The 27,876-nt window shown below is 39.8% G+C and overlaps 1 protein-coding gene across 5 annotated transcripts; it reads left to right on the plus strand.

The window, feature by feature from the left end:
* The first annotated feature begins 1,735 nt into the window (after nt 1-1,735).
* tcf3a (transcription factor 3a) lies at nt 1,736-26,562 on the plus strand. Of its 5 annotated transcripts, none has more exons than XM_068340291.1 (20): nt 1,738-2,259; nt 7,107-7,203; nt 9,615-9,687; nt 15,070-15,143; nt 15,431-15,503; nt 16,146-16,186; nt 16,333-16,465; nt 16,763-16,812; nt 17,895-17,994; nt 18,310-18,446; nt 18,529-18,679; nt 18,780-18,838; nt 18,946-19,024; nt 19,918-19,994; nt 20,094-20,267; nt 20,383-20,479; nt 20,614-20,746; nt 23,259-23,494; nt 23,888-24,019; nt 24,113-26,562. In XM_068340291.1, exons 2-19 carry the CDS (start codon nt 7,150-7,152, stop codon nt 24,010-24,012), a joined length of 1,866 nt encoding a protein of 621 aa, XP_068196392.1. In that variant the 5' UTR covers nt 1,738-2,259; nt 7,107-7,149; the 3' UTR covers nt 24,013-24,019; nt 24,113-26,562. The 5 variants fall into 5 exon arrangements, with proteins under 5 accessions (XP_068196394.1, XP_068196392.1, XP_068196393.1 ...); XM_068340292.1 differs by lacking the exon at nt 23,259-23,494 and adding an exon at nt 21,614-21,852 and having other exon boundaries at nt 1,740-2,259; nt 18,313-18,446; XM_068340289.1 differs by lacking the exon at nt 23,259-23,494 and adding an exon at nt 21,614-21,852 and having other exon boundaries at nt 1,741-2,259.
* The last annotated feature ends 1,314 nt before the right edge of the window (nt 26,563-27,876 follow it).

A 27,876-nucleotide genomic window follows, 5' to 3' on the forward strand; every position in this document is an offset into this window, starting at 1 on the left:
GCAGATGACACAAAATTATTTAGAGAGGCACATTCTAAAGAGGGTACTGATAACTTTCAAAATGATCTAGGTGAATTGGTAAAACTGCCAGACACTTGGCTCTTGAAGTTTCGTCTAGACAAATGTAAAAATGAAGACGTGTGAAGACACATACGTCTATTGGGCCTGAATGAACGATTTGAAATAACAATGTGCCACAATGTCAGTCAACATTTATTATATTTATTGAATGAATAGGTTAAAAGCATATGTTGATGTTGCAAATGAGATGAAGGTGGTGAAGTCTGTTGTAATGTCATGTCAAAAAATAAACGTAATAAATAAAATCATCAGAATAAACCAACATAGATATGAAAAACAAAACTTTTTCTTCAACTCCAGTGTGGCCAAATTATTATTCAGTGACACTGAACGCGAGGACTTTGGAGTATGGTCGGTTATGAAGAAAGGTTGAAGAAACTGGACGTTCTAAATCTTCACTCCCGAAAACTTCATGGAGATGTAATCGAGGTATATACGATTTTCCACAATTAGGATGATCAACTCGAGCAATTCTTAGAATGGGCGCGTGACAAAGGTACAAGGGGTCATAACTACAAACTGGCAAAGAAACACTGAGTATTGGAAATCAGACAACATGCATTTAGACATAGTCTCGTTAATATCTTGAACAATCTACCAGAACAAGTGTATTATCTCCACCCACATTCAACACCTTCAAGAATCGCTTGGATGTACAGTGGAATCTACACCCACCGGAGTATAACTGGGAGGCAGAAGAAGACCCTTGAGTAAGATAGAATAACTCATAAAAACTCTGGGCATTGGGGTAAGATCACCTGCATCCAGTATCATCATAAACTATCATAAATTAAAATGTGCATGACAGAGCTCGCATTTTGTGTAAATTCACATTGTATTGACAAGTGGATTCAAAACAAATGAATACTGGGGGCAGCGGTGGGTAGCGCTGTTGCCTCACAGCAAGAAAGTCCATGGTTCAATTCCACCTGAGGCCTTTCTGTGTGCGGAATTTGTATGTTCTCCCCGTATCCACGTGAGTTCTCCAGGTTCTCCGGCTTCCTAACAATACCAAAAGGAAAAAGAAAAACCCAAACATGCAACATAGGTGAACTGGTACCCGGCCTCCGCCAGTAATTATCTGGGACATGCTCCAGCGTAAACCCGGATCCAGATAAGCTCCTGAAGAAACTGAATGAATGAAATTAATATTTTGCCCAAGCAAAATTGATCTAGCAATACTCCTGAAGATATTAATATTTTAGTAAAATATTAGTTACTAATGTAGTTCTCATAGATTCCCTCATGGCAAGGTTACCAAGCATTGAGTATAGCAAATTATAATCCACTGTCGATGGAAAGGTTATGTCTCTCTCTCTCTCTCTCTCTCTCTCTCTCTCTCTCTCTCTCTCTCTCTCTCTCTCACACACACACACACACACACACACACACACACACACACACACACACACACACACACACACACACACACACACACACACACTTTTTTTTTTTTTTAGTATAGGCACCCTTCAGAGCGAATTGTAAGCGCAAACTACCCCTGGGCAAAATGAGACTGCCCTAAAGGTTGATGATGAAACATATTTGGGCAACTCACATGCCAATCAAATATTCGTCGCATCCAATTGGTCCTTCCTGCGATATTATCATTCCATCCTCTTGTCTAGCCCACAAACTGCTGGGCTGTCCTCATCCGCTCGCCGACATAGACCCCCACGAATCAGTCCTCCCACCGTAGTGTGTCTCGTTTGCGGTCACGAAACAACGACATTTGTCGTGTTTAAGATATGCGCCGTGTTGATACAAAAGCTGTTGAAACGGCTTAGTTTGGTTCCTGAGTTTCAGTTGTGAGAGGATACCGTAGATGTTTCAGCGTCCACGTCCTCCCGTAGTCTCAGGCTGTGATGCGGAGTGATACTCGGAGTGAACCGACAATGTGGAGGCTGTTAAAATGTCTACTAGGAAAATGAAATGCCTACTGTTTATCTAACATAAAGGAAACGGGGTAATACACGAGTTATGCTTAGAGTCGTGTTTATATATTCGTAACAAAGATCTTTTCAAGACGGGTCGACGGAAGAGTGCTTCATATTTCTCGCCTCGTTTTATCAAGCCCACAGCCCGGACCACGGGGGAAGGATCTTATCCCTAACTTTGTTTTTCCCTCTACTCCAGTCGTTGATTTCTCCTAATTGGATGCTACATACTTAAACCCAGGTAATTATATCGACAAATACACACACATAGCAACCGCATGCGTGTGAAACCAAAGTCTTTTAGTGCGTTTTGATACGAATTATGTCAGTGTTCAAGTTGTAAGTGCATCGTTCAAGTTGTACCTATAGTGCCACAGCCGGGAACACAGTGGTCTCGGATTTTCGCCCCTCCGGCCTGAAGGAGCTCGATGTTTGTGGCGAGTATTACGAGTTTATGTGAGCTGGAAAAGACTTCTTTGTTCACTTCAATGGGCTATAACGTTACAGTACATTAGCATATAACCACACCGAGTTAGCTCCCTTCTCTCCAGGGTTTTGCTTGCTGGTGTTATAATAACAAATATGCTTTAGATATGCGAACGCATTGGATGTTAGTTATGAAACATTTTACGATTAAAACCGCGCGTTCCAAGTTAGCTAAGTTAAAGCAGCCCATAATGATCTTGGCTGTGGCTAACAAAGACAGTGGAGTTTCAGTAATACAGCCGAAGTCACTGTAATCCAAAATAGAAGCCCCTGAATTATGATGCGATAACTTGATAAAAATTTAACGCTGGGATATATATATATATGTATATGTATACATTTTTTTTTATCTAATCACACGATTACTACCATCTCCCTAACTGCATTGGAAGCCTTCTTTATGATCCCATCATAGAACAGAATATAAGTAATATATTATTTGTTGAAATGCATCTGGGCCTTATTTATTTTTGCTTTGACCACCAGACTTTATATTGTGGCTCGACTCTTTGTGCTCTGGGCGTCCCGTTCTATTGCTAGATAGACAGCAGGGCAGGCAACAGGTTTTAATGTTCTTTTAAACTTCCCATTAGGCTTTGAATCTAGAATTGAGCCCTGAAAACAGACTATTTTCAAACAAATTCGCCCTCAGCTGATGCAGGTATGATGTGTTTTGAAGCTATTTCTGCTCAAGAACAGTTCTTTTAATTGTCAGACCAAAGTATTGGTGCCTATAAAAGCCTATGAAACTTCCATTTCATAGGATGGGTAAAACACATCCTTCCTTTTGACCTCTGTTCGGTAACGTTCAAAGGAATACATGAGGCAATGTCAGATTATTTTGGCCTTTTTTGTAACATTTCTCATCAGTCATTACTTTTAATTATGTAATATTGCTCCTTATGTCATTATTTACACTGTTGTTGTTGTTTTTTTAATTGGACCACTTAGTTCCATTCTTTCATGCAACTAGTAGGGATGTATTTTATTTTTAGGATTTTATGATATTTCATACAGTTTAATTTGATAGGTATGTCCTGTATGTAAAGAAATTTCAAGTGGTACTGGTGAAATCACCAGTCAAGTATTTTTTTCATAGGGGCCCTTTAAAAGCCTAGGTCACAATCTTCTTTATAAAATGTCTCAAACAAAAGATGAGAGTGACACAAATCTTATAACAAGAGAGCAAAGGAAAAAAACAAAAGAACTGGAAGCATTTCAAAGCAAAGTATTGTACACAACTCAAGTAGAAAAACACTTAAACCAATAGCCTTCAAACCAGGAGTTTGCTGTCCTTTTTCCCAATGGAGGGGTGTTCCACCGCCTGGAATTCAGGACAACAAATGTACCGTCCCTTGATGTTTGCAACAGTTTCTTGTCTTAAGCAGGAATAAAGAGCATTGCACTAGTCCTGGAAAGCAATTGCACATATTCTTTTCTCTTTATTTAAGTTAAAAAAATAGCAGAACTCAATAGCTAACTTGACATGTCAATCAAGTTTCAGCTGGTTTAAGATTGTGTGGCAGAAGTTCAATAATTGGTTCATTACATTTCCCTGAAGCAACTGTTTAACGTGTCAATCAATCAATCAATCAAGATAGTTATCGATAAATGGCTTGTCTTTTCAATCCATCCATCCATTAAACACTACAAACACTTTAACTCCTATGCTTATTTATGCACTTTTTATTTGTGTATTTTATAGTGTTATTTTTTATTCTTTTAAGGTATCGGTACTTTTTTCTGTGTTCTTTTTCTGTGTACTTTTATGTGCTCACTGTGCTGTGTGTAATGTGACAGAGATGTCAATTTCCCTGAGTGAACCTCCTTAAGGGATCAATAAAGTTGTACTACTACTACGTTTTCTTGAAGATAGTTTAAAATTTTATTTTGTGAGTCATGGTGGCATATTGATTATGTAATAGTTATTTAATACGTTAGCTCATGACCTCCTCCGTCCGCCATGTTTGTAGGCATAATGTCGTCTTTCCCATAAAGCAAAATGCTTCTTTTCACACTACAGCTTATCCAACTTACACCGACTTGATAGTCAGGTGGGTGGTGTTCCACTTTTGACTTGCTTAACAAATGTTGCTTACTGACTTTTCAGATGGTATAAAAGTGATATTGTGTAGCTATGTTTTATAATAGTGGTTTGTACTGCGTGGTTTGTACTGCAAGGCTCCCACAGTGGGTACTATTTTCCATGGTCTTGATTTTTCTTCTGTATTTTCCACAGTTAATTAGGTAATGAGTTATAAATAGCACAATAACGTACCTAATAAAATAATATGAGTCCATCAATTGTCAATTTGTTATAACATGTTATTAACGTATATGAGATAAGAAAAATCTCTAGACTCACATAATTCTTTAATGTTTTAGGTTCCCCGTAGGTTTGTTAAGTGTACAACAAAAAAACAAAACAAAACCCCCCCCACACACACATTGAATAGAAAATATAAAGTTGTTGCTCTAAATAGTTCTGTTTTTTATTTAGCAAAATTGATATTAAATCATTTATTGTTTTTATCGCTCAATTAAGCAATGGTATTTTATTTGTGTTTTATTTTAACGTGATGTCCCCACATCACTTTTGTAAATTTCCGAGTTTGCAATCATTAAAATGTATATTATATTATCTCAAAATGTCGCTGACTTTTACACCACTTTTGCCAATGCAAAACATACATGGACAGACGGATGTTTGGTTGGATGGGTGTGTGGGTGGGTGGACGGACAGACACCCGCTTTTTGTTAAGGAAGCATCCTAAGCCAAATAATAATACAGGATTACAGGAGTAATATTGCAGGATTTACACAAATGAGGAACTCTGGTTTGACAGCCAATCCAGGCCTGAATAGTATCATGAATTTTGCTTCTACCTGTTTTATCATGTGTTGCACTTGATACAATACCTGGTTCCTTTGAGGCTTTTGAGTGTAGAGATATTAATATGAAGACACTTTGATTTTGTTGACAACCATGACACAGCCATCATACTTCACATTTTCTAAAGTTTGATATTCAAGAAAAAATAAGATGAGTCGTTGATGTTGTGAAACTTGAAGGGGGGAAACAACAGTGCTTTATATCATGTTTGAAAGCTTTTCTTTAGTTTAAATGTGGTAAGTTGTGTTAACAGCATAATGCAGTAATATGCAGTAACTACTGTATATTAGCATGTAACATATTGTTAGACCATAACGTCTTCATCGACTTGGTGGAGATGAAGTTTCTCTGTCAGCATCACTATGAGGAGCATTTCAAAAATTGTGAGCATGGCTCTCAGCTGTAGCAGGATCATTACCCTAACTCCTCCATGTGCAGGTACATGGGAGGAGTTCGCTGTTTTTTCAGTTGACCTGTATGGAACCTGTATGGAATCAGAGCTCATACACCTATATTACACATATTTCCTATTGTCTTTTTTCTCTTTTCATTTTCTTTTCTATTTTCTTTCTGGAGGTATTGCCCCAGAGCAGCTAAAATTGTTTATTGCTTTTTGCATTTCTTTTTTTGTCTGATAATCCTGCTTTGTGTGCCTTCAATTGCCCCTTGGGGATAAGGTATTTGAATTTGAATTTGAACGTCAATTGAATTTGAATTTGAAAATTAATCGGCAAGTTGTTCAAAGACTTGTTATGCCAGGTTTTTTTTTTAGGTAGAAGAAGCTGCCCGAGCCCAGGGTCCTACTAATGAATGCTTGTGGCTGAACTTACCAGTGTATGGTGTGGGGTACCAGGAAAATTATTAAAATTGTCTGTTTTTTGTTTTTGTTTTTTTAAGACTGCTATGGTCTCACAAGAATGTTCTAGAAAAGAGGTAATGCTATTTTGTAGTGCTTTAATTGAATTAGTTGTTAAGATTAATTTTATTAATAGTTTATTATTTAGTAATTGCGACGTTATCCAACATGTTGTATTGAGTTTTCTCACAGTCCTGAAGCTGACTGGATACGTTCTAGTCATCTTGAATCATTGTCTATGGTAAAGAGCTGGGAGAAGCTTACATTAGGTGGACATTGTGATGGACGTGTACTCTTTTTCTGGAGTTTTGTCGTTACATTATATTCATAAAATTTGTCATCATTTTTACTGGTTCTGAGAAAATTTTGTCAAGCAGCTATATCACTTAGTGCTGGTGTACTGTGAATGAACCACTATCATAAATCCCTTTGATCAAATTTGAGTCACAAATCAGCTCTGCCTTTTCAGCCTGGGATTTTGAGTGGACAGGAATTATCATTTTAATGCTAACTATATTTTGTATTGAATATTTAGATGATAGAATTTGCAGTAAACCTTTGAATTATTTTGAACCGGTCTAATGCTCCATGTAGTCGCCCCTCACAGCTGTTTCAGGTGATATTGTGACCTTTTACCTTAGCAGCTGGTATTAAACAACTTGAGATTACTGATACACTTCAAAAAAACAATGAAAACAAGTTGATTCATAAAATATCTTTTAGAAGACTGCAGTTAAGTGATGTGTTTTTCTATACTTAGTTTTCATAATATCAGGCTCTGGTTGCTGTCAGAAATATTGAATGTTCTTCTGAATTCACAACATATACTCATACTACTTACCTCTGCTTGTAGTCGCTTGCTGAAACTGAAAGAGCCAAGTGAACAGCAGCGGAGAATGACTGCAGTGGAAACAGACAAGGAGCTCAACGACTTGCTGGATTTCAGCGCGGTAAGATTCCCCACAAGTTTTCTTCAATATGTCAAATATTCTATGAGTAGTACTCATACTGTAGAATTACAGGTTACTGAACCTTTCAGAATTAAGGCCTTCAGGAATGGACTATTTTGTTTGGGTTTGAAAGATTGCAGCATTGAATATGTTTTCATGCCTGAAGTCTCAAGTTTTGGCTGCTGGTAAAACAAGGCTGGAATGTATGGATTGTTCCATGTCTATTGTATGTGTTGGTAAAGGGACAGGATGCAGGATATGATAGTTTAAATTACAAATCAATCAACTTTTGTGAAGAGGAAACAGCTCAGCGGAGGCCTATGCCATTTTTCCATTAAGATGTATGGTTTTCAAAAACTGGTACCCCCACAAAAATGGCCTTTTTCATTTATATTGGTGTGTCGCATTCAAAGGCACAGGAGACCAGGGACTAGCAGATCATCAACCTCATCAGATAGCATCCACAAGATGAGATGATAAGAAAGTCATTTATTTTTCTTTTCAAATCACATTCTGATTCAGATTAGTTTTGACAGAAGTGGTGACAGCAGGAACTAACCGGTGACCTGCATAACGGTACCGATCAGGGGCGGTAATACTACTATGGCTGTCAGGACATAAGAGCCATCAGTGTGTCTGTATCTGCCATTCAGAAATGTTTTGTCTAGAACTCGTCTCGCAAACCACATCCTCATGGTCAGAAGAAAAGGGGTAACCTCTTTTCATTGTTTGGGGGCCCCTTTGAGGTCTGCTATTGTGTAAACTTAGTTCTCTGAATGAGGATTAATGTGAAATCAGTCTAAAATTGAAATATAATTTTTGCAGTCTTGAAAAGGTCTTAAGTCCTGTACTTGAACTTTGAGTATTTTATGTTTTTCTTACTGCATCTAACAAACTACCGGACCAGTTGCCTTAGTTGCCTTAGGCCACTTTCTGATATATGCGACATTATTTGTGTCTGTGATCCCTGTGTGGTTGCACTTGGTCAGAATAGTGGAGCTGGTGTTTTTGTTACAAAATGGCTTCAGCCCAAAATGCATCTGCACGTCTAATGAACACAGAGGATGTGGAATTATGGTGCCAGGCGAGTTATCTGCATCTTGATTGACTGGTATAAAATGAAAAGTCCATTAATCCAAAGGATTAATGAATGATACCACAAACCGTGTTAGTCCAGAACCTGAACAAGTTGTGTCCTGGAATTAAACAACAAGATATAAACGTACACAGCAAGAAAGAAAAAAAAGCTGACTCAGTTTTCAGACAGCTGTTTTGTAAAGAACATGGGATTAGCTATTCCATGATAAAACAGAACCTACACACAGATGAAATTTTAACAGTTTTGCACGCAATCATGTATGCATTATATTAAAGTGTGGTAGTCTCATTTGATTCATCCAGGAATAAACATCCGGGCTTGAAGGGATTCCATAGAAATTTAATTTTAACTTGCATTGCCTTTTTTCATAGAAACTGGATGAAGGGTTGTCATTGTTAGGATCGGTATGGGTAAGATTTTTCAAAACTGATACAGAAACCACATTTCAATACTGATATTTATCCTATTTATACTCATGTCGATACAACTCTGCAGAAGTGGTCTGAAAAATCAAGACATGACAGTGATGGTAGGGCGTTGCCACGGACATCAAACAGTCAGATTTGGAACTTCTTTGAATTAAACGGAAATGAGAAGCAGTCGTAACTCAACAGTACTTGAATAGTGCAGAGTGGATAGGGAATAGTCAAAATGAAGTGCTCATCCACAGTCACACATAGACAAGCCCTTTAGATTGACTTCTGTAATGAAATCTCTGGCAAGGGTACATATATCACCAAATTTACTGCTTTGATTTTCTTTGACTGGTTCTGGAGGTATGGATCAACAATGCTGGATACATGTAGTTTTAAATAGCCAAAAAGACGATAAAGGCTAAACAACCAATACAATGACTCTTCCCTCGGTTTGTACCCTGATATACATACACAATCTGTATACGATATGAATTTTTTTTACAATTTTTTCTCCTTCTAGATATTTGATGTTTTTTAATGAATGATTCTAATACTGAAGCCGATGTGATTCTTATGTGACTTCATTATCATATATTTATAAATTTATTAGCAATATCGAATTTGATTTGATGATGAATCTAATGTTTTATACATATATACCTTTTAATGTATTGTTTCTACATTACAGATTTCCATCAGTACTATTTTGTATTTACTGAACTGAACTGTGCAGTTTTGAACACCGTTATAGAGATGAACGTATCATGTCCATTTGATAGAGAATAAATGCAACTTGTCCCTTTACCCTGATGTTAGTGTGTGGGTGCTTGTGATTTTTATCTGTTTGAAACAGGTAAAAAAGAGACTGTTCTTACAGTTTATATTTTCTCATTCAGATGTTTGAGCCTCCCGTTTCAAACGGCAAGAATCGGCCAACTACCCTCGCCAGCAGTCAGTTTGGAGGTTCAGGTCAGACATTTACTACTTATTTATTATTTCTGTCATGTTTTGAAATGATTTTCTGTCTTTCTGACTTCCATTCTCATTGGCCTTTTTCCTGAATCTTTATTCAAATGTATCTGAAATAAATTTTAAAAAAAGATATGGTTATCTTCTAATAAAAGAAACATGATAAAGAAAAGACATTTTCTACATCTCTTCCTTCACCAGTAGTTCATGATGAAGCATATTTTGTATTGTGTATAATTGCGGTTAATACATCTCCTGGTAGTAATAGGTTGTTTGTATTCTCAGTCCTCACTCCCTTTTATTCGGATGCTTTGATTGTAATAGAAAGTGCGAAGGAAAACGTTTCCATTTTGAACAAAACGATTATTACGAACCTGAGATCACAGATTGCTGTAGAGGACCTTTGGAAAGAATGTCAGGGTTTTTATGTCATTTAGCTCAAGCACTATCTCCGTTTTTCCTCACCCTTGCCTTGCAGGTGTCCCTTCCTTCACCTTCTCAGCTGTTGCTATTCAATCACTCGAGGACAAAGGAAGAGGGTGGGGGTTGTGGGAACAGCTCAGTTAATCTCCTCTGTTTACCTTTTGACCAAGTATTCTGTTGTCTTGCAATTTCATAAAACTCTTTTTTAAAATCATTTCTGTCTTCATCATCAACATGAACAGCTTTTAAGTCAGTTACTATTCAACTAGCTCAGGGATGCTTAATATTAGAGAGATTATTTTCTTGTGGTGACAGACACAGAAAGTGGTTAGCTTGAAAAATTGTCAACCTTTCCAAAGTTCTTCCTGTTGTAGTAGAACCTTTCCCTGTATCTCCCCGTGTATCTCTAGAATTGTAGTGGGATATTTGGCCTGCAATAGAAAAGAAACTGGATATCAAAGCAGCCGCTAACAGTCTTGGTGGGGGCTCTATTTCTACTCATGTGAGGGTCACTTACATGCTCTTTTGTCATGGCAAGGTGTTCGCTCACAAAAGAGACGTGTCGATGTTATCAATTTAACGTCTGTTCATGGAGTCATTCCCTCAATCCTGAAATTATACAAGTTGCCCCGCCAAATGCTATTGGGACCTGATCACTGTGTAGATCAAGGTCCCAATACTTGCTTCTTTTGAGGTTTTAGGAGAAGTTCTGAAGGTTGACACATTAGTTGATTTGATGATTAATAAACACTAATGATATTGTCATTGTCCTTTTCTGTATGAGAAAAAAAACATTTCACTCTCTGAAGTCACATGCAGAATCGTCCAACTATTCCGCTTAGCATAAGTCGAATTTGTTTGTCTAAGATACTCAAACTGTAACCCTACTTTTAATGGAGCAGCTGCCACATGTTTCCATGTGGAGTCAGTCAACTGTCCTTTTTTTCCCCAGCATTGTTAAGGCTTTTGAGATATGTGAGGGTTTAACATGTGTGCTGGTGGGGAGACTGTTCTTTTTACAGGCTTCAGTGATTATGTTTTTTGCAATTGTGTAATAGTATGGGCTTGTGTGATCTATGTTTCTGTTTAGTTAAAGTTATTTCCAGTTAACTTTCACTTTTCAATCTATGGAAACCGAAAATCCCAAAATATATTTCTAAGGTTCAGTTTGTGCTGAAAAACGGAACGGAAGGTCTTTCAAATTTGCATGGACTCTTCCATTGTGAAACCAGCTTGTTAGTGAATCACTAAAAACTCCACTGCAATTGCGTTTTGAATACTTGAATTGAAATGCTGGTACATATTATTGTTGAAATATATATAATTTGATAAAGTGTCTCGACTAGGGCATTCAAAATTGTATTTGTTAGCATGTTATAGCAGCCGCTGGTGACTCACGGGTTGAACAGCAGGACCTGTGTTATTGTACATTGTCCTGCACTTCATTAGCAGCGTTCACTCTCTGGAGGTTTCGTCTGACTTCATGCTTTGTGTCTATGTGACTCACTCTGCCAAAGGAAGGAAGAAGTTTTAGCACACTGAGTTTTAGGTCCCCGGGGCAGTGTGCCTGTAAAAACCAAGACATGTCTGCAAGTTTGGTCAATGTATATGCCAGAGGTTGCTCATGAAGCCAATGACTCAGGCTTGCTGTTCCCAGTATCTTTTCCTGTGTAATTATAGGCTAGCCATTCTTAAAGGGGCATTGCATCCTGGGAGGAGAAGTCATTGGGGTTCACCAGAGAATTCATCAGATGTTACTGAAGCTTTTCCTTATTTTTCTTTTTCCACTGGAGGCTATCTGAGTGGCTCACTATTCATGATTGGATCATTGTTTTGGCACCTGATGTGGCATTAAAGGAAATTGTTCTGTAAAGATGACACAGTCATCACACTTCACGTCTAATTCGTACGTAATGTCTTGCCTCAACAGCAATGAGATCTATGCTCTTTGTTAAAATGTTCTTCCTGTGTAACAAATATGAAAACTGTTAGAAACAGTGTATTAGACAAAAGAGCTATGAGGTGAAAGAAAAAGCGACTCAGCAAAAGTCAAGGTCAAAACACATGATAATGATTTTTATAATGTTTTATTCCAGGTTGAAGGAGTATGAGCTATTGTCTGGTTTTATTTTGACAATGTGAAGAGATGCTAAAAGATCTTGTTTGCATGCTTTGATAACATTTTATTCTGCTGCTTGATTATGGATTTTCATAGTTTTTGCTTGAGAGATTTTTGTGTTTAATGCTAAAAATCAAGTACGGCAAAATGTTGGTCTGGAAAAGCAGCATGTGAAAACATGCTCATACTGAAACAAGGGTCACATTCTGTGGTCTGTTTCATGTTTCGTAATCATGAAGATGACTGTTAAAAGAATTTACTCTACAAGCATTGTAAAGAGACATATTTATCCAACCACTACAAAGTCTATGATCACATTAAAAGCCACATTGTTCAATCAGATGTTTTTGCTCAGATCAGATTTAATTATTGTGATGCTTCACAGTGGTGACTAGTGACCTGTATCTCGGTCTGATGTCGACGTGAATGTCCTTCAAAAAGGCAGGTGTGCCAACATCAACAAAACATTTCGGAGAGAACTCTTGGTATTCAAATGAAAATTAACAAAATTCAAAATTTTTGGTGTTAACACAGCCCTTAAACACATCATCCAGGTGAATCTGGTTTTTTCCCCCCATTATAATTATATTCTCAATCCACCAGCCAGGCAAATTAAAGCTGGGTAGCAGAGAATTCTTTGTGACAGACCACATTGTGAGTGTGCTTGTTGCACTTGGGCATTTGGCAAACCGTCCCTGTATGTTCACTGACATCCACACAGACTGGGTGGGGGGGGGTCCTTCTCAGTGTTTACAGCTCATTGAGGAGGAGGGGATGAAGCATAACTATTCCTTCTCCCACCTTCTGGTCTCTGGTCTGGACAAATGAGAGGGGATTATAGGTATAGCAGGCTTTTTTTGCTAATGTGTTCTCTTGAAGAAACAACAATGACATTAGGAAATATATTTCATTTTAGCATCTCTTGATCGGTCTGTCTCTCCTTTAATTTTTGTAATTTTTTTTTTTTTAATTTTATATACTGGTTTGATCCCCAAAGGGAAATTAAGAAAGAATTACTTATTTAATTACCAGGTATCTCCATAGTGTTAGTATCTTACGTTATTCCTGACCAAAGTGAGACTGAAATTTAGTTATTTATTGTAGTTGGTGAATGCAAAATAATGTTTCCATAATGATTATTCTGTGAAGATTTGGCTGCCATGAAGGAGCTAGGGTACGGGAGAGAATACTGTTATTTACAGAAATTTCCCGGTTTACATCTGTATGATGGTTGCATTGTTTTAGTGTTATTTTTTTTACATATGTAGATTGAAAGCAATAAAGATTTTTAAACAAGAAGTTTGGTTAATTAAAATATATTATATTCATTATATTTGTTTTATTTGTTATATTGTATTATATTAACGTTCAACAATCTCCCCTTTGAACATCTGAGCTCCATTCTTCCATTCAACATTAAAATGTTTATCCCACGATTCTGTGCTATGACTGTGATCCTCTCATTTTTTCCTCCACAAAAGCTGTTGATTTAATTTGTTTTCACATCCATACACACACCTTCTAATACTACACTTGTCTGGAAAGGGGTATTTTTATCTGAGACATGAAAGAATTGGATGTAGTTAGCATGACATCATCACTGGTTTGTGGTCTCCCATTCTGAAGCCTCACGCTTGATGCCATCGCCATCTTGGGGTTTTCTCTTTTCGCCAGAAGGCTACGCCTACTTCTTCTGCATAGTCTTTTTATACTTACAAAAACAGTTATGGACTTTTCTGCAAAACATTTTAAAATCCAGTTATGAAACTTGGCCACTTTCTCACAATGGTATGAGTAACAGTAGGATGAATTGAATATTTGAAAGTCTTTTTCAGCTTAACCTTCTAAAAAAATATTTTTTTTTAAGAAACATCTCAACAAAGTGACACAGTCACAAACAAAATATTGAAGTGATGTGCTCTCTCGCCTGGAGCTGGAGTGGCGTTGGCTTCCAGCAGACATAAAATGGTTCTTGCATATTTCCTAATGGCCGTTTATTGATGTGGCGAGTGACAGTTAGTCGTAGAGAGGGGATAAGACATGGTCTTGGTCATGGCTTATTCTGTCGCTGTCGTTCTTATACATCACGGTTGTCAGTGTGATCTAGCATCCCGTGCTGCAGAGTACCCATCGGTCATTCCTACTGCTTATCCCATCATGTTTGTAGCCCGCCTCGACCATCTCCCCTCTCCCCTTTCTGCTTTTTGATTAGACAACAAAACAAAAATATGAATATTCATAGAGCCAAAACTCTTTAATATGCACAATTATGCAAATTACCACATAATTAAGCTTCCGCTTTCCCCAAGAGATCCTGTGTTGCAGTAGAGAGGAGACTGAGAGAAAGGGGATGGGCAGGAATTCGTGCCTCACCAACCGCTCCTTTCAAACTCATTCACCTCTCTGTGAGCTGCTGCTGCATCCTGGCCTTGGAAATCATGTGTCAGATATGTTAGATTGATACCCTGTGTCTGTTTTTAGGTGATTCTGTAGACCAAATGTGAGAGAATTGATTGGGAGTGGGGGGTGGATGACGGTTGCCATGGAAAATGTAAAGGAGTGGAGTGGGGGAATGAGGAATGTTGAGGATGATTCTGGGAGCCTCATACTGGGTGTTAATTATTCAAACTTCCTACAGCTCATATCCACACTATGTGACAGTTCTGTCACTATGTTGTCTCTGTGTGAGCTGTGAAGGCAAGCTCATCAACATTGAACAGCCAAAAAAAACCTGTACCAAAGCGGGTCAGATTCATCACACTCACAAGCTGGGCTGAGTGTAAATCCCTGCCTAGAGAGTGCGTTCCTTTCAACGTCTAACCCAATTCTTTGTCTTCCAGGTATAGATGAGAGGAGTGGGTCCAGTCCCTGGGGACCGGGACAACAGAACAGTCCTTCTTTCAACCAGGGAAGGGTATGGTGTATCTCCATTTACTGTTTACTACTTCAGTCACAGTTACCCCTTTATACGAGAACACAATACAGTTTCCGTCTAGCTAGTGACCACTGCATCTCTCAAGTCACAGGTCCATATATTTCCTCTCAGATCATTTAATGTGCTAATTAAAATATACATTTTAACAGTTGGGTGGAAATATCTCTGTTTCTGACTAAATGTGTTTTGTCTGAAAGGAGCATTATTAGGAATACTATTTTTTTTTTTATTAACTTATTTTCATATCTCTGATGCCTTTGCCGCAGGGTTATGGAGATGATGGCCTCTACAGCGAGCAAAGCATTCCATCTGCCCCAATGTTTGGAGCAGGGATTGTTGGTAAGAATGTTAAGGTTGAGTAGAATAGATACCACAACTTTTACATTGTCTTGTTATTAGAAAAAAACCACAATCGTAGTCAGTGTCGTTACTAATAGTTTTAAATCGTAAAGTTTTTAACAGTGGTTAAAAAAGTCTGAGGTGTCTGTCTGGAAGAGCTGTTCACAGGTTAGACACTAATGTACCACTTCAGGGTGAGCCGTCTACACGCTGTATTTATGCTTAGATAGCAGCGGCTGAAAGAAGCAGGGGGATCAGGGAGGATGTGGAGGAGGGGTTTGTTTGCGTGTTGCGGTTTGTCTGTTCAGAGCGGGAGGGGGTTGGGGCGATGTAAAGGGAACCCATGCACAAACGAGGCTCTCCCTCGGGACTTGGGTAGCCTATAGCCCTCCTCTGTTTAACTGTCAGGGGAGGGGACAGAGGTTGGGCACAATCGCCCCTGAACCATTTATAATGGGCCAATTTGTTGTTGTTTTGCTATCCAGCGCCATAAATGCCAAACATCATCATCATTTGTGCTCACGCAGCAGATGGGAGGTACCCAAATAGAGATAGGAGAATGGCTTGGTTGTGATTTAATGTTGACATAAAAGCCCAGTTTGCACCATCATGACCTGCATTTATATTCCTTTCTTTTAACAGGGAAGTCTGAACGGGGACAATATTCCTCATTTACAACACAGGTAAATCAGTCAGACATTGAAGTGATGTGCTTCAATATACGTTCTCTTCTCATGGGCTACAGGAGAAATACCAAACCCTAAACACCAAACCGTCTCTTCTTTTCCTGTTCTTCTGCACTTCATGTTTTCTTTCTCGCTGTCATTAGCAGGGTTTTATGCCCACTGAGATACCAATGTCCAGCCCCAATGGCCTCTCCCCATCTGGCCTGAAGTCCAGCTCCCAGTTTTACGCTTATGATGGAAGCAACAATCGCAGGAGACCCCCACAGGACCCAATTGGTAGGCATGGAAAGGGCAAAGTGTTATAAATTCCTGTAGGCGCTTACTTCTGCTGTTGGGATTTTAAAGAAAATGTTCACATCTCCTTCAGTAAATCACAAATTCTTCATGAGGAAAGTCACTGAAAAGCACCAAGCTCAAATCTTTTTACACAGTAAAGAGTAGGAAGAGAGATCAGTGGATTGGTTCATAAGGAGTCAGGCTGCATGAAAGAATCTTTTCATTTATATTCTGCATTGAGTTAAGACCTTTGTTTGTTTTCTGCTTGCTTAAGTAATTTCACTCTTCTTTTCCCAGAATCTCAGCCAAAAAAGATCAGGAAGGTGCCCCCTGGCCTGCCCTCCTCGGTGGGTGTCCACATGTCATCACCCCGGTCAAGTTCAGGCCTTTCATTTGAAGCTTGTCTTTTCATGTTAAATCCGTTTATCTTAACCTTTCCTTGGCTTGTACACGAGTTGAGTCGCTGCAGCGCGGAAGATCCAGCTATTGCATTTGTGTGCATGCGCCACCAAAGTGAGGGGGGGGGGGTCATTCACCAAGTCACTCATTTGCTGCATGTATTTATAGAGTGTTGTGTTTGGAGGCCTTTACTTTATAACCGCATTTCTTCCCGTCTGCCAAGTAAACTCGCTGAAAGAGATTCACCCCAGAGTTCCACGGTTCTTACTCCACCTCTTTTTCTCCCTCCCACTCTTGCTCTCTGGGCACCCTATTTCCTCCTCTTCTCTGCCCCCCACCCTTTCTCTACCCCACATCCACCCCCAACCTTTTTTTTTTCTTTTTTTTTTTCCTTCCCGCCTCCTCCCTCCCCTTTCTGCTTCTCTCCCTCCCCCATCCCTCTATCCCAGCTGCCAGTGGAGTTGGCTGCTGTCCAGAATTCAGCAGATGGTTCAGTAATTAGGCGTGCATCTCTCCCTTCACTCCTCTCCCCTCTTTTTTCCTCCTCTTTTTCTCTTTGTTTAATGAATTTGCTGAAGAAAACTTGAGTCTGTTTGGATTTGAGTTTTGCAGACACATTTTGATGCTTTCAGTTTGTTGAGAATTTTCTTGATTGAGAACGATATGGTGGTTTCAGAACATTTGTTCAGCCCCCACCCCCCAAAAAATAAATGGCACCACCTATTCACGGATTGAATTTAATGTTAAAATCAGATGGTAGAAATAGATTCTAACCTATGAAGGAACACATAGGTCTTAGAGTGGTGTTTTATTAGTTAAACGTGGTCCTACATTAGTTTGTCCTTGTAAAGGAAGCTCCCAGGGACCTCATCTGGGTAGCTCCAATTTCAACTGTTATCTGTTGTGTGTAGTGAGTGTCATTCATTCAACACCTTAAATACACCAGGTTCTTTGTCTGAAGTGATGTTTTAGTTTAGCTTTGTGTACTAGCATCAAAATAATGGAGGCTTTATTTAATTTTTCACTGTAGGTTTATGCTCCAGTCTCAGGCGAGGACTTTAACAGGGACAATGCTAGTTACCCGGCCTCCAAGGCAGGAAATGTCTACCCACCGCCATTCTACGTTCAAGGTAATGCCTAAAGACAAGATGTGTCTTCATTGTGTCGGGTTGAAAAGTTCAGCTGCCTGAGACACTTGTTGAATGTGTGTGAATGTATCCAATGGTGGTGAAATTAGCTCCCAATAATATTTTCATGGCCGTCTGAATGAATCGAGGTACAGTTGCTGCGTGCCACTTAACACACTGCATCACAGTTGAATGAAGTCATAACATTAATGTGACATGCCTCATATGTGGCCCTCATTGTCTTCCCATCATCTCCTGTGGTTGGTTATCCGCCTCGCCCCACACCCCACCCCCACCCACTGGATGCCCCCCGGACAGAAGGCCTCCACCCGCCCCCAGATCCGTGGGGCTCTGCTAGGTCGATGGTTCAGCCTGGATACTCTGCCATGCTGGGCAACTCCCCCCATCTGAGCCAGCATGGTCCCTTCACTGCCACCAACCCACAGGATAGACTGGTGAGCTCTGCTTTCACACTCAACGTGTTTTTATTGGAATTTTGTTTCATGCATTAAATCATCGTTTTCTCTGTGGTTCCAGAAACGTCAGCCACTCCCCGTCTCCCCTCAGAACTACCCTCTGCATGGCAGTGAAGTGAACGGGGCCCATCCAGCCGGGCTTCACTCTGGATCCAGTGGCTTTGGAGTCCTGAGCCACACGCCCCCCATTGCTGGCACTGACACCATTATGCGTATGCTCTTCATTTTGTGCTTTGATTCCACATTTTTGCAGAAGAATATTTACTGAGTAAAGGATTCGATAGAAATGTTTTTCTTTTTCTTCCCCTAAAGCTAACCGTGGAATAGCACCTGGGAGTTCAGGTGATGAGATTGGGAAAGCCCTGGCATCTGTAAGTAGTAAAATACATAACTTTAAATGTGGTGCATTCTCACCTTTTTAGTTTCTAATGAATACAAAAAACTGTTATAAGCTTATTAAATCAACTTCTTTGTCCAGATTTATCCTTCAGATCCAAACAGCAATGCCTTCCCTCCATCCCCGTCTACTCCCGCCAGCTCTCCACAACCTGTATCAGGTGAGGGAACAGCTTTATTCTCTATTTTGTGAGGCTTCAAGGTCAGCAGGCTGTTCTGTTTGTTCAACATGGGTCATTGCTGTTGTGTAAGGGGATAATAAAATCCTCACACCAAGCCTGAATGGTTGTTGGTGACAGTGTGGCTCCATCTGTTGGGTTAAATGTGGAAGCAGAACAAAATATCCACATTCTTATTTTGTGTTTATAGGAGGATTTTTCATTTCTTGTGCAAATATTTCATCGCTATTTGTGTCAGTATTGATTGGTTACCCCCTTTATGTAGGCATCACGCATGTAGTTAATGCTGTCAGTACACATTTCATCTGACAACTTGAGATCCTTCAATATCAGTGGAGTGAATGAGCTGCATACGTTGTTAGTTTTTGTCCTGTTGTTGTTTCTGGTAAGTCTTGGGGAATAGTACTTTCGTATTTAGAGTAGTAATGGATTTTAAATGATCTCAAATGGCGATTACAGATTGAAATTTAATAAATAATGACGTACAAACAATTCAGCTTAAAAACAGCCTCCCGGAACCAATTTTGTTCGTAGGTTGAAGACTACTTTATCTGTATTTGGTCAAGGTCAATAAATCAGCTTTGGCGGTACGCTGTTGTTCGTGTCAACGAATGTTTGTAAGTCGGATGTTCATTTCTTGAGGACTACCTGTACTGAGGTCAAGTCCAAGATTCAAAAGGAACTTGTGTTGTTTTATCTATTTATTTATTTAAATCTTTTTTACATTTTTATCTAAATATCCACTGTGGTCATGATAACTCACCCACAGTTTAACGTAAGCCACTCCTACACATTTATTATATGTTGTCATTATTTTTGAGCCCCAGACCAGTGGTCAGTTGAAGAATGGATCTTCTTTGTGATTTTTTTTTAAGGCTCTGCATCTCAGTGGACTCGTTCTTCCGGCCAGGCGACACCTTCTCCCAACTTTGAGGTTGGAATTCAGTCCATGGTGAGTCAAGATACCTGCTTTGCTGTCTGAGTAGATCACAACCATTTGCACATACCAACGTCTTCTGTCTGATCATGCATTAATCTTCACTCTCTGTAGCCGAATAAAATGGAGGACCATCTGGATGAAGCCATCAACGTTCTTCAGCGTCATGCCAGCGGACAAGGAGGACCAGGCCTGGCTGAAATGCATAACCTTCTGTCATCTGGCTTAGGTTTACCTCCTGCTTTCACCAATGCAGCACTTGGACTGGCCAGTCGCCTGCCAGGCCTGGTGAGAACGACGAGCGCTGGATATCCAAAAACAAATTTTAATATTTTAACGTGTTCAGTTGCATGTGTGGTAGTACTACACACTTTTGATGAGATCATTTTAACATGTCGCCCAGATGTCCAATCAGCACGAGGATTCAGGTCTGCCCCCTGGTGGAGGACTTTTGCTTGGACACCTTGGTCCTTCTGTCCAGCCAGGCTCTAAGCCTGCAGGTGAGCCTTCCTGCTTTGTGCTTATCTATATGTTAGATATCACAAAGAGTAGTAATATTTATTTACTGAATGTTTAGTTATTTATTCTGGATCTTCATGTTTCTTTACGATTGTGGTTTGTCAACTCTGTCCAGGACTGACCGGTAGTCTAAATCGTTCCGGTGTGGCTGATATCAAACGGGAGGACAAGGAGGACGATGAGAACTGCTCCATCACTGACAAGTCAGAGGATGAGAAAAAAGACATGAAGGCGCGTCTTGGAACAAGGTGTCTAAAACCTTGTTGTTTGCCCACATCACATTAATTACATGGCATAAAATCTACATGTGTTTCCATCATGAAACGTTCTTTAATTCTTCATATATTTCTTTATAATCTGTTTTATACCTCTATTTCAGCAACAGAGTAATAAAAACACCTGAACAGTTAATTATTCTTTTTGGAAAGAACCCAGATATATTCCAGGTTTTATATTCCAGGTCGAAGGGGCATCAACCACTACCCTGTCCATATGTTTGTATATATAGTAGGGGTTGGTGCATTTTCCTCTCCTCTAAAACAAATGCTGGACATAAGCAAATGTAACGTAAACTTCTTTGAAAATTTTATTTTAGTAATTTAATTTAGCAGGATTTAAGATTATCAGGGTTGTGGAGGTCTGTCTGTTGTCCTGAACACCTTTGAAGAATCTACTGTGATGTTAATACTTGCTCTTGTCCACCAAAGAAACTTTTCTAGGAACCAACGCTGTTCTTCAATAACTTTCCACCAGCAGTTCCACCTCAGGAGCCGAGTCCAAGTTTTGGTTTGTGGACTCTGCTGCCGTTCAGATACTGCCTCTCACGTGAAGCCTTTAAATCAGCCACATTTGCATAATCTTCTTGGTTCTCCAGCAGAGATTATATTTCCTGAATATAGTTCCTGGGGCTCCACTATTCCTGACTCTGTGTCTCTGATCTGGTCCGGATCGAATTACAAGGACCAACAACACTAATGTCATCCTCCTTGCAGTGTTTATTATTGAGTTGATGATGATGTGGTTTTTATATTCTGATAATCAGCATGTCATTTTCATTAAACTCTACCCATGCTGTTGTTTCCTTCCCTCCTCATCTGCCAATGGCTCTTCGCCAGTCTGGATGATGAGGATGACAATGAAGATCTGCCAGTGGAGATTAAGGCTGAGCGGGAGAAAGTGCGGAGGATGGCAAACAACACCCGCGAGCGGCTGCGTGTGCGGGACATCAACGAGGCTTTTAAGGAGCTGGGGCGCATGTGTCAGCTCCATCTGAGCAATGAGAAACAGCAGACCAAATTGGGCATACTGCAACAGGCTGTTAACGTTATACTCAACCTGGAGCAGCAAGTTCGAGGTCAGTGGGCGTCCAGGGAGGAAGGAGGAGGCAAAGGGCCTCTGTACAAAATAAAACTCAACAGCTTGACATCTCGGCTCCTGACTGTCCTAATAGCCTTTTAAAAGTCTCATTTAAAACCAGCCATGGTAATCCACTCCATCATAGCTTCTTAACAATAGTGAGTTAAATTGTAAATTATTTGATTTAATTGGGAGCAGCCTAAAAAGTGAGGACACAGGATAAAGAAATGAAGCTGTGTGACTGTTTTTGAGACATGCTCGTTCTCCAGGTCATCTCCCCCGAGGCTTTTTGTCCTTTGGTGGCTCACACAGGACTGTTGTGATGCAGTTTGTGCTGCATTGTCTCACAGTCGCCTGTCTGTTAACATGTTTACGCGCCTCACTCTTTCAATGCTTTAACACATCTTTTTTTTGCCTTTTTTTTTTTTTTTTTGTGGAATCTCAGTTGCCTTATTTCGTTGGTCCTTCATTGTGCTTTTACTAAAATCATTTTCCTGAGGTTATTTCATCTTTTTGATGTCTTCCACTCGTAGCATAACGTATGTGCTGTGTTAGCATGAAGGCGGATCTGCCTGCTGTCAAGCGTATTAACCTGTGTTCATCTTTGTGACTGCGTGTCTGTGGTGCATGCCCCAGCCTTAAAAGCATTAACATTTTAATGTCGCCACCCTGTTTCAACAACTCTTTCCATCGCTCACCCTCCAGCCCTCTTGTCATTTTCTTTTTTACAGATACAAGAGTGACCACATCTCTCTCACATTCAGATAAATACATCTCCTTTTGCTGATGTATTTAAAAGGATGCCTTCAGTCTCTCCTCTGGGCTTTTTCTTTCTCTGTGCCTCTTTCCATATAGGCAGAGGGTGTCGCTTCCTCTCTCTCTCACCCTGTCTCTCTCTACCTCCTCGTCATCTCTCATTCTGCTGGGCAGTCACTATAATCCCCGACAACTTCCATCCTGGACCTCAATGACCAAAACAAAAAAATTTGTTGGTTGGTTCGACTTCAGTACAGTTTTTTTTTTTTAAGCACTCGAGTCACCTTTTAGACCTTCATCTGCGATATGTTAGTCGCACTTGCTCAGCACACAGCACTTCATGTTGTGACCGATTGAGCACATATCTCTTTATTTACAAAATGATGTTTTTCTCATCATTTAAAATACTTCAGAGCAAAGAAGAAATACTCCTCCTCTCATTCTCCTGCTATGTAGCCCCGCTCCACTGGGATCATCTTCAGCAATTCCTCCGCTCTTGTTTTGGGCTAAAGGCATTTAGTAACTAAAGTTCAGCTGCAACATGTGTGAGATCATCTAGCCAAGGTTCAACAAGGGTTGTGATTTGGGTTTGTTAACCAGCCCCTCCAACCTCCCACCAACCCCCCACCCCTCTTCTCCTGGCTGCAGCGTGGTCTCAGTGACTGACGAGAACTTGACTGCTGAGGAGAAGGAGCAGAGGGAGCGTGAGCGTCGATGGGCTAACAACGCTAGGGAGAGGGTGCGAGTGCGTGACATTAACGAAGCCTTCAGAGAGCTGGGCAGGATGTGTCAGGTCCACCTGCAGAGCGACAAGGCCCAGACCAAGCTTATCATCCTGCAACAGGCTGTCCAGGTCATACTGGGCCTGGAGAAGCAGGTGCGAGGTAGGTCAGCCAATTCAGGAAGATCTGATCCTCAGAGACAGCCAACTGCCTGTTATCATAGCTGGACAAATGTTGCCAGTCATTGGAAAATCTTTTTTTCTATCTTACTGTCTGCCATCTACTCTGACTTCCTCTCTGCTAATCACCTGTATTGCCTTGAGGAAAGGAGAAGAAGGGGGAGAGGATTTGAGGAAGTATACCCCTGCTTTTTCTGCCAACTTCACATCCTACTTTTCATTATCCTGCCCTTTCCTCTACACCGGTCTGTTATCAACCTTTTTGTGTGCAGAACTCTGCTTAAATGTCCTGAAATCTCTGAGGGCAACGCATCACGTGGTTCGTTTCTTCCTGTATTTCATCTGTTGATGTCTGTTTTGTTTTTTTTCCTCAAAGAGCGTAATTTGAACCCAAAGGCTGCCTGCCTCAAGAGGAGAGAGGAGGAGAAAGTTTCAGGCGTGGACCCCCAGATGCAGCTGGGTGGGGGTCACCCCGGCTTGGGAGCAGATGGACACATGTAATTCTCAGGTTGGTCTGTGTTTTGAGACGCAGCCAAGACAACACGACGACTTTATCTCAAGCTTGTGTTGATTTTCATTCCTTCTTTCCTTTTTCTTCCAGTTCCTGTTGATTGTACAGCCCTTTGAACACGTGGCCTTAATCTATCATGTCATGCATCTCAGTGTGTGTTGATCAACTTTTGGAAAGCGCGCACACACACACACACACACACACGTATATACACACACACACACACACCTCATTTTTGACAAAGCAGGCGGCCACATTCCTGTCGATCAATACAAAAAATAAGAATCGCACTCTTTCGGAAAGAGGAGACGTCTACGAATCTTTACACAACAGTACTTCGCACCAAGTAAACACGGCTCTGGAAACACAAGGACTTTCTCACAGTTGTGTTTTTGTAAGACATTTTTAAATATTGCTTTATGAGTTGGGAGCAAAACTTGTTTGGATCAAATAAAATTTTATGGATCAGTTTCTTTTGTGAGCTGAGTTAGGGTATGTAGTGTTGGATAATTATTGGCATTCCCATCTGAAAAGGAGGTCTTACATTCTTCAGCAGCAAAGAGAGACATCGGGGTTTATATGTTAATACCTGTTTCACAAAGCATCATGTTTGATTAGGATAAGAGTAACTGTTTTTATACTCTCATGTTGTGACTGAATACAGATAAAGGTTGGGAAACATCCAGCCTCTGACTGGCCAATCAGAGAACATTCTTCTCTTTTTTGATACGCTGGTTACTCTGGCTGAATTTTTAAATTTTCTTTCTTTTATTGTGCCACAGTCACCGACTCACACGCGGTGGGTTATGATTTGTTTTTGACTGTGGATCCCTGAGTCTTAGCTCCTTAAATCCCGTACATCTTTCATTGTCACATACGTGGAGTGAAAGTGAAATAGAAAGTCTGCTAGAAAGAGACCGAACCACTCCGTGCAAATCCAGGATCGACACTGACATTGAATCCAATCGCATGCTTCCCTCCGTGAGGTTTGACCCGAGCGCAGGCCCGCCTTCTTCACTGCTTGTATCCGTAACCATGTTGCTCCGTGGTCACTTTGAACCCTCTGCGTGAAACACAGCCAGTGTCACGTGTCAGATCGTAACCGAAAAACACTGTTACAGCACAGTGGACTCACTTAATGTAAGCCTCAGCGCATTGTGAGAGAAGTGACGTTGTTCCTGAAGACAAACGAGTATTGAAAGGGATCATAAGTATTACTGCTATCATGTGGAGATTTTACTCTATTGCCATTGATTTACTTGTTGTGGTTGTTGCTCTGTTTGGAGCATTTTGGCATTTTTTTCCCCTTTATTACAATTTGCAAAAGCCTGTTAAAAGTATCTTCCTTTTTTATTTTAGAATTGATTTATTATTGTTGGTTTTGTTTGTTTTTTACTTTGTAAAATAGTTGTATGAGTTTTTATGATTTGGAATGCTTTTTTTTTTTCTTTTCTTTTCTTTTTTACATTGTTTAAATGTAAGACTTCTCAGTTTAGATTCCAGGAACAAAGTGAGGTTTTTTTTTTGTTTTGTTTTTGTGCCAGATGCTTAGAAATGTTAGAAATGACAGAATTATCTGGCTGTAACATCACATGTTGTGATACAACTGTTTCTTGTTTATGAATGCCTGTTTCAACACAAACCTGTCAGGCCAGTTAGAATTTCATTGCTCCGGTGTTTGCAGTTTTTCTTAAAGGAAATATATTTTTCTTCATCATACCCTCTCTTCTCTTTTCCTCCTTGAGCTTGTTGATTATTTTGAGGAAGGGGCTACAGGGGCGGTCAACACACTCTGCAATATAATTCACTGTTTCATTATTATATGGAGCATAAAATGAATTTTAAGGGTGGCCTTAGTCATTTTCCTGACTTTGGGAGTTTTGATCATGGTTACTCACCAGTGCCTGAATACTTCCCTGTTCCATGGTCAATCATGTTGCTTTTGAGTTGTACCTTTCTATAATAAAAATGTAAAATAACACCTAAAGTTGAAGCTGATCGCTTCAGTGTCTGAGTGTGATTAAATGTAAGATAACTATTAACCTGATCTTTAAGTTTGATGCTGAAAATTGTACTTAAAATTTTGTCACCTTTCATGAACAGGTTTTGTTTAATAAAATGTCACTGGCATGTGCATTGATGTTCTCCTCTTCAGTTTAATCAATGCAAGCTTGTATGAGTATGTAACAGTATTTGGGTTTTGCCATTCTGTCACGACTCTTGTCCTGTAAACTGGTTCTAAACGTCTTCCCCATCAGTCGCCGGAGCCTTTCTGCAGGAGAACCTGGTGTTCTCACATTAAAAATACGTCCACAGTATCAGAGTATCAAAACATTCTCCCTCTGTCCGTTGACAACAGACCCTTTTTGTCCTTCACAGAAAACCTGCAGATCTCTCTGTCTTCAATCATATTTGGGGACATCATCTATGTAGGCTATGTCCCCAAAGTGCCTCCTGTTTCCTATTTTTATATAAAGTAGATATTGAGAACTGTTGTTTATATAACAGTAATGTAGCAATAAATGTGCCATTTTTAATAATTCACTTTCTGGTGTCTTTATTTCTTTTCTTCTTTTTAACCCAGAAATTATTTCCTGATTCCAATTCATGGCATCAAAGCGATCGACAGCTGATCTTGACAATGTTGAATCTGTGAAAATGAGTCAAGTTGGTCAGACCAGAGCAGTAGTGATGATTTCATAGACCAACCTACAGGCAGGTATTAATAATTCAATTAAACATCAATAATGAACACCTAGACAAATAGCACTGCTGTGCTGGTTTGCTACTTTGAAATTATTTGCTAAATACTGCCACCATTTTTAATTGAATGAAGATCAATGACAATAATTCAAATGTTGAAAACTGGAAATTTCTTTGGGTTTTTGTTTTTAAATGCAACTATTTTTGACTTGATTTCTCTTCGGGGATTAAAATCAGTATATAAAAAATATAAAACCTGCTGGGCTGTGAACATACTACAACCGACAGGGACAAAGAGAGCTAATAACTTCCTTCTGTAAGGAAAATATGACGTTACTTTACAGAGACTGTAAAGGAAAGAGGCATAGTGTCTGAATGTAACCCATGGAAATGACGGTGGTGGGTTTACATTTATTTGTCGTGTTTGTATTTGCGTTCTGGTTCATATTTCAGTCAATAGGTGGCGTTAAAAATTTACGACCGTCATGGAACGCAAAATCCACGAAAAACGAAGAAGATGAAGCAGATGAAGAAGAAGAGAAAAACGACGAAGAAGAAAAAAGAAGTCACCGAAATATTATGCAGTTGTATCTGATGTTATATCGAAAGGTGTAAAAAATGTGATTCATGTGTTGATTTTAACATACTGCCTGTTTCAAGTTTAATTATTCTTATATAGCCCAGATTCACAAACAATGTCTCAAAGGGCTTTACAATCTGCACATGGACGATATCCCTCTGACCTTTGTGCACTGCGAGCAGTACGACCCTCACATCGTATAAGGAACAACTCCCCCCAAAACCCTTTCAACAGGGGAAAAAATGGATGGGAGAAACTTCAGGAAGACTGCAGAGGAGGAACCCCTCTTCCAGGAGTGGACAGACAAAGCAATAGATATCGCATGTACAGATTAACAACACAATAATAATAACAATGACAATAACAATAATAAATGTATGACAAAGGCACGCTGATCCATCCAGTAGAGCGATTCACCACCAGCCGATGAAGCCCACAGAGGTCACCAATTGCCGAGGATCCACCACTCTGAGGACAGACATAACAGTGCCTAAGTCATTGTTCTCAAAACAATGACAGTGTAAGATTATCCTGCCAAAACCCAAAAACCACAGCAGAATCAAATGAGACG

Source organism: Antennarius striatus, chromosome 18, assembly GCF_040054535.1.
Source record: "Antennarius striatus isolate MH-2024 chromosome 18, ASM4005453v1, whole genome shotgun sequence".
In the NCBI taxonomy this organism is placed as follows: domain Eukaryota; kingdom Metazoa; phylum Chordata; class Actinopteri; order Lophiiformes; family Antennariidae; genus Antennarius; species Antennarius striatus.